The 6,392-nt window shown below is 56.6% G+C and overlaps 1 protein-coding gene across 1 annotated transcript; it reads right to left on the reverse strand.

Annotated features, from left to right (window-relative positions):
• Positions 1-1,151: 1,151 nt before the first annotated feature.
• Positions 1,152-3,228, reverse strand: KCNJ4 (potassium inwardly rectifying channel subfamily J member 4). The gene has a single exon (XM_081593618.1). The coding sequence runs from the start codon at positions 3,221-3,223 to the stop codon at positions 1,889-1,891; it is 1,335 nt and encodes a 444-aa protein (XP_081449744.1). The 5' UTR covers positions 3,224-3,228; the 3' UTR covers positions 1,152-1,888.
• Between the last annotated feature and the right edge of the window lie 3,164 nt (positions 3,229-6,392).

Genomic DNA, 6,392 nt, shown 5'->3' on the forward strand with positions numbered 1-6,392 from the left:
CAACTGTGACCACGTTTCCCAGCTGCCCCTAGGGCCCTTCCCACCGCAGTGTCCTGCAGTCAGGTTCATCAGCCCAGCCCCATGTGTGGTGTATTTGTGAGGGTGTAAACCAAGTAGGCTCTTGCCAATTCTCCCTGAGTTACAAAGGGTTGGCTGACATCCACACAGGATGTCCATCGTCCCTTGAAAGGAGGTATGGTTCATTCCGTTCTACAGATAGTGAAGCTGAGGCTAGGAGTTGATGGGAAACTTGCTGGCAGCCACACAGCTTGTTAATAGCAAAGGTCTGACTCAAACCCACTCAGACCTCCTATGCCTATTTAGGATCCTTTCCACTGGCTCCCAGAAAGGAGACCAGCAGGTAATAAAGTTTTCTCCAAGGGTTAGTCTCTCAGAAAAGGGCACAGACATATACAACTATACAATACACACATACATACCACACACACATACATACACACCATACACACATACATACGACACATATATCAATACACACACACATACATACACACCATACACACATACATACGACACATATACAATACACACACACACAGCATACACATATACATACCACACATACATACCAGACACACATACATACACAGCATACACACATACATGCCACACATATACAATATACACATACACACACCACAGACATACATACACATCATACACACATACATATCACACATACACAATACAGAAATACAAACAACACATGCATACATAGACCCCATACACACATACATAATACACACACATACAATACACACATACATACCACATATATACATATACTACATACACACATATATATGATACACACATACATGCACACTATGCACACACACATATCACACGTATACAGTGCACACACACACCACACTTACGTACACTTCATACACACAGACATACGACACATATATACACACACACCCCATACACACATACATACCATAGTTGCATACACACATATACAATAGACACATACATACCACACTTACATACACACATACATACACACACCTCATAGGCACATACATACCACACACAGACACACATCATGTTGGTCTCTCTCTGTCCCTCTTTCTCTCTCTCTCTTCTTCCCAACCCTCCATCTTCAACCAGCCCACCCCTAATGGACCATATACTTTATTAAAAATATATAGTTACAAACTCCATTGTCAATCTGGGCTGGGCCTACGGGCCCAGAGAGACCACAGGGAGGGACGGCCCTTATCCTGCTTCTTGGGGTCCACTTCTGCACCCAAACCCAACACTATCCAGGGGCCAAAACAGCTGGCTGAGGGCCTCGAGGGACCAGCCGGCTGGGTGGGGAGGGGGTGGGGTGCCCAGAGAGGGCCTGCACCGCCTGGTCCTGCGGGTACACATGGCAGAAGGTGGATTCGGTGCCTCCATCTTTCCATTTATAGATATTTACAAAAGAAAGTCATGAGCAACAGACCACAGTCATGCAGAAGAAACGCACCCCCCACCCACCCTCCCAAACTAGCCACCGGCCCACCCCAGAACCCCAAGATGCCCACCCCCCCAACAGTCCAGGTGCCTTCCCCAAGGTTCTGAGAGCAAAGGGGGAATGTCCTTGAAGGATCAGTGGGGAAAGGTGGTGGGTCTGGGGTTCCTGAGCCCACCAGTGGGTAGATGTTGGGGAATCGGGCTGACCAGACCAAGAGTGTCCTGGCCCTTCCCAGGCCTGGGTTCTGGAGTCAGTAGGAAGGGCTCTCCCAGTCTTTGACGCCCCCATGTCCCTCCAGAAGGTCTGGAGCCAGGCTGAGTTCTGTCCTGAGTGTGGAGGGGGTGTCCTGGCAGCCCACCCCCAGTGAGGCTCCTGCGGGAAGCGAGAGGGCGGGCTCGGAGGTCAGATGGCGGACTCCCTGCGGTAGGAGATGTTGTCCAGCGGGAGGGTGGCTTGCATGCGCTCCAGATCCAGGTGGCTGCCAAACTCCAGCATCCGGATGATGCCCGCCTCCTCCTTGGAGCCCGCCTCCAGGCCCAGGCCCGCAGCCACAGCAGCAGCGGCCGCAGCCTCCTCCTCCATCTCCTCTTCCTCCTGGCTCATGAGGGCCAGCTCGTTCTCGTAGCAGAAGGCACTGGGCGGGGGCGGGGGGGCAGGCAGCACAGTGATCTTGCTCTCCTGCAGCTCCCGGGCGGAGCAGCAGGGCGTGCCGGCCACCTCGTAGGTCTTGTGGAAGCGCGAGTAGTCCACCTTGTAGTGACTCTTCTCCTCGAAGACCACGGGCTCGAAGCGGTGGCCCCACAGGATCTCGCTGGCCAGGTAGGAGCTGCGGGCCTGAGTGGTCATGGCCGTGGCCTCCACCATACCCTCCAGGATGACCACGATCTCGAAGTCCTCCGACTCCAGCTCCTCCTTGCCCATGCCATAGAGCGGGCTGTCCTCGTCAATCTCGTGGACAATGATGATGGGCGAGACCAGGAAGATGCGGTCCAGGCCGATGTCGTAGCCCACGTTGAGGTCCCGCTGATCCAGCGGCAGGTACTCGCCCTCCTGGGTCATGTAGGGCTTGATGAGCTGGGCCCGCACGTGGGCCTCCACGATGTGGCTCTTCCGTAGGTTGCCCACGCGCCACATGAGGCAGAGCTTGCCGTCGCGCACCGAGATGACGGCATGGTGGCTGAACAGCAACGTCTGCGCCCGCTTCTTGGGCCGGGCCATCTTAGCCATGATGGTGCCAATCATGAAGGAGTCGATGACGCAGCCCACGATGGACTGGACCACCACGGCGATGACCGCCAGCGGGCACTCCTCTGTCACGCACCGGAAGCCGTAGCCGATGGTCGTCTGCGTCTCCACGGAGAAGAGGAAGGCGCCCAGGAAGCCGTTCACGTGCATGATGCAGGGCTTGGGGGCCACCGGTGCTGCCCCACCGCCTCCCGCCGGGGCCCCCGCCGCGGCCCCCGCCGGGCCGGCCTCCAGGTCACCGTGGAAGAAGGCGATGCACCAGAAGAGGAGGCCAAAAAAGAGCCAGGAGACGAGGAAGGCCGCGGAGAAGATCATGAGCATGTAGCGCCAGCGCGTGTCCACGCAGGTGGTGAAGATGTCCGCCATGTAGCGCTGCGACTTGTTGCTCAGGTTGGCGAAGTAGACGTTGCATTGGCCGTTCTTCTTGACGAAGCGGTTGCGGCGTTTCCGCCGGGGCACGTGGGCCTGCCCGTTGCGGCTGTGCCCGTGCATGTCCTGAAGCCGACGTGGTCACCTGGGAAGACGCAGGGCCTGCGGGGGAGAAGCCAGACACGTGAGGTGCCAGGGAGCGAGTGGGTACTGTGGGGGATGGCACTCCAAATGCCTCCAGGGACCCAGGTTCCAGGGTGGCAAGGAACCTGCCCAAAGATGCCCAGGAGGGGAAAAGCATGGGCTAGGACCCAAGACCTCCTCCACCCCTTGGGCAGAATGTTAAGATGGTTCTGACAACAGCGAGGAAGTACCTCTGTGGCCAGCCCAGCTCCAGGGTTGGGGCCTGCCGGACCAGGAGCTGAGGCCACTGGGATTCAGGTCCGAGTCCCAGCCCCTCACGCTGCACCCTCTGCCCACCATCCCCCGCCAGAACTTCCTTTGATTGCTCTTCCCTTTCCTTCCAGAGGCTTCTGATGCCCATCTCGGCACCGCCTCCCACCAATCATCCCACTGGCCCTGAAAGAGGTGGTTGTGAATGCTCTGAGCCCCGCTCCCCTCCCTATGTTCAGCCTCTGCCCTTTGGGTCTCTCGAGGGCTGGACATCCCTTTGTGCTGTCCAGTTCAGCAGCCACTGGCCACCTATGCCTCTTACATTCAGTTAAAATTAAATAAAATGTCAGCTTCATTTCCCCAGTTGCACAAGCCACATTTCAAGGGCTAAGTAGCCACGTGTGGCTAATGGCTACCATGCCGGACAGAGCAGGTTCAGGACAGTCCCCTCGTGGCAGAAGGTTCTGCTGGGCAGCACTGGGACCCACAGCCCCACCTCAGTTCCTGTCCTGTCCCCAGACTTGTCAGGAGCTGCGGTGGATGAAGACTCCAAAGTGGTGGTCAAGATGGAAGGAAGGGGAGCTCTCAGTTTTGACTTCCGGGTAGGCATCCCTATTTCCTATCACAGGTGAGGGAATGGGGGCTTAGAGAGGGAAAGTGATCCATCTAAGGCCACACAGCGGGTAAGTGGGTCCAAATCCAGGAATGTCTAGCTCTTCAGCCCCCAGGTGCTGTCAGTAGCACTGAGTTCACTGTGTGGAGACCTGGGGCGGGGTGTGGGGGGAGAAGGAAGGCAGACATACTACTACTACCTAGCTATGTATATAAGTGCAGACAACTCATTTCTCCTCTCTGAGCCTCAGTTTCCTCATCTGTAAAATGGGGATGAAAACCCTATCTCACAGGAACCCAAGGAGACTGTAGATGCTCTGTGAAAGCCAGTGCCTCCTGCCTTCCTTTCCACTTCCCAGGGAGCAGGAGGAAGCTGGTGAGAGGTAGGATTTGCCTGTCAGCGTCCCCAGCTGTTTCAGTGGAGGCGGCCTCTCACCCTGCCGGGTGGAGGGTGTACCAGCTGGGCCCACGGAGGGCAGACCCCCCTGTCACCCTTGCCTTCCATGGCGGCCCCAAGAGAGAGAGATGGTGCTGTCCAGGGCCCCAGCTGGCTGGCAGGGCCGGGGCTGGGCCTGGGCCCGGGTTCCTAGTAACATTTTGGCCCAGAATTATATAAGGCTGGAAGTTTCTATTTTCTGTTCTATTCTTCTTCCTGATCTAATTGTGCATCTGTGGCAATGTTTATACACTTCCCCGGTTCAGGACAACTCGGTTGCCGCAGCAACCGGTGCGCGCCAACGCTGTAATTTAGAGATCAACGGCTTCAGCGCCTGCCTCTTACCAGGAGAAACTCCCTCTCTCAGCCCAGGGAGAGTGAGCCCTATCCCCCCTCCCCCACGGTCACCCCACCCTGACTCTGGGTTCATCTCCCCTACCCACCTTAAAATGAGCTCCCTGGATACCCCCAGTCCTGGAAGTCCCAGATCCACCATGTAACTTGGGCAAGTTACTTGATGGCTCTGAACCTCAGTTTCTTCATCTGGAAAATGGGACCAGTGAGACCCATGGGTCTGAAGATCTAACAGGTGATGAATGTGGGTGGGCCATGCCGGCCTTTAAGAGGTCCTGATTTTAGTTGGGAGTCCCAGGCCCTCTCTGCTACCTCCCCTAGCATCACAATGGCCAGGGCTCTGGGTGCTAGTTCCGAAGGGATTGGGGGCCAGATGTACCTTCTAGGCTATAAATGGCTTTCAGGGAGGTCTTCCTTCACTAAATACGTCCCTTTTCACTTTGTCTCTTCATCGCCAATGCCTCCGTGAGCACCACAGAAAGTACCAGAGCCCGAAGAAAGGCTTTCAAGATGAGTGATTTCAAGATCCTCATTTTGGGGTTTCCCTGGTGTCTCAGTGGTAAAGAATCCACCTGCCAGTGCAAGAAACACAGGTTCGATCCTTGGTCCAGGAAGATCCCACATGCCTCGGAGCAACTAAGCCCGTGCACCACAACTATTGAGCCTGTGATTTAGAGCCCAGAAATCGCAACTACTGAGCCCTTGCACCACAACTGCTGAAGCCCATGCATCCTGGAGCCCGTGCTCCGCAACAAGAGAAGCCACTTCAATGAGAAGCTGAGCACTGCAACTAAAAGTAGCCCCTGCTCATTACAACTAGAGAAAAGCTGGGCACCGGGCAGCAATGAAGACCCAGAGCAGCATGCCCTCCCCTCCAAAAAAAGACCCTCATTCTACATCTGAGGCCAAGGAAGCTCAGAGCTGTGATGAACTTGCTAAGGGTCCCAGAGCAGCTGGACCAGCCCTGGGCGATGACCTCACTCCCATTCCTGGAAGGTCAAGGTGCTCCTGGAAACAAGAGCTTCCTCCCTGGAGGGGGTTGGTGTAGGATGTGGGGTGTGGGAAGAGAGGGCCCCAGTCCAGCCAAGCAGGCCCTGGACCCAATGGCCGCGGCTTTGCAGGATAGAGACAGAGCGGACAGGGTGCAGTGACCTGGGCCTTTGGTGGCTGAGGATGGTGAAGCCCAGAGAGAGTGAGAGCCCTGCACCAGGCCACACAGGGGCCCGGGGAGCTGCTCGCCCTTGTCTGCTGCCCAAAGGGACTGGCCCTGACCTTGGGGGTTCCTCTGGTGCTGCAGGAGAGGGTTCTCCGCGGCGCTCCCCGCACCAGCGCTGCCTGTTTCCCACCCCTGAGTGGAAGTGACAGGAGTCTCAGCCAAGCCCCAGGAGGAGGCTCGCATGTCACTGCCCCCATGTTCCACACCCCCTACGCGCACACCCTCCACTTCAATGCTGCCCCCAGCCCCGCCCCGCCCCCACCCCGCCCCCACCCCGCCCC

The sequence above is a fragment of the Giraffa tippelskirchi genome, chromosome 4 (assembly GCF_054371585.1).
Source record: "Giraffa tippelskirchi isolate mGirTip1 chromosome 4, T2T-mGirTip1v1.2.pri, whole genome shotgun sequence".
In the NCBI taxonomy this organism is placed as follows: Eukaryota; Metazoa; Chordata; class Mammalia; order Artiodactyla; family Giraffidae; genus Giraffa; species Giraffa tippelskirchi.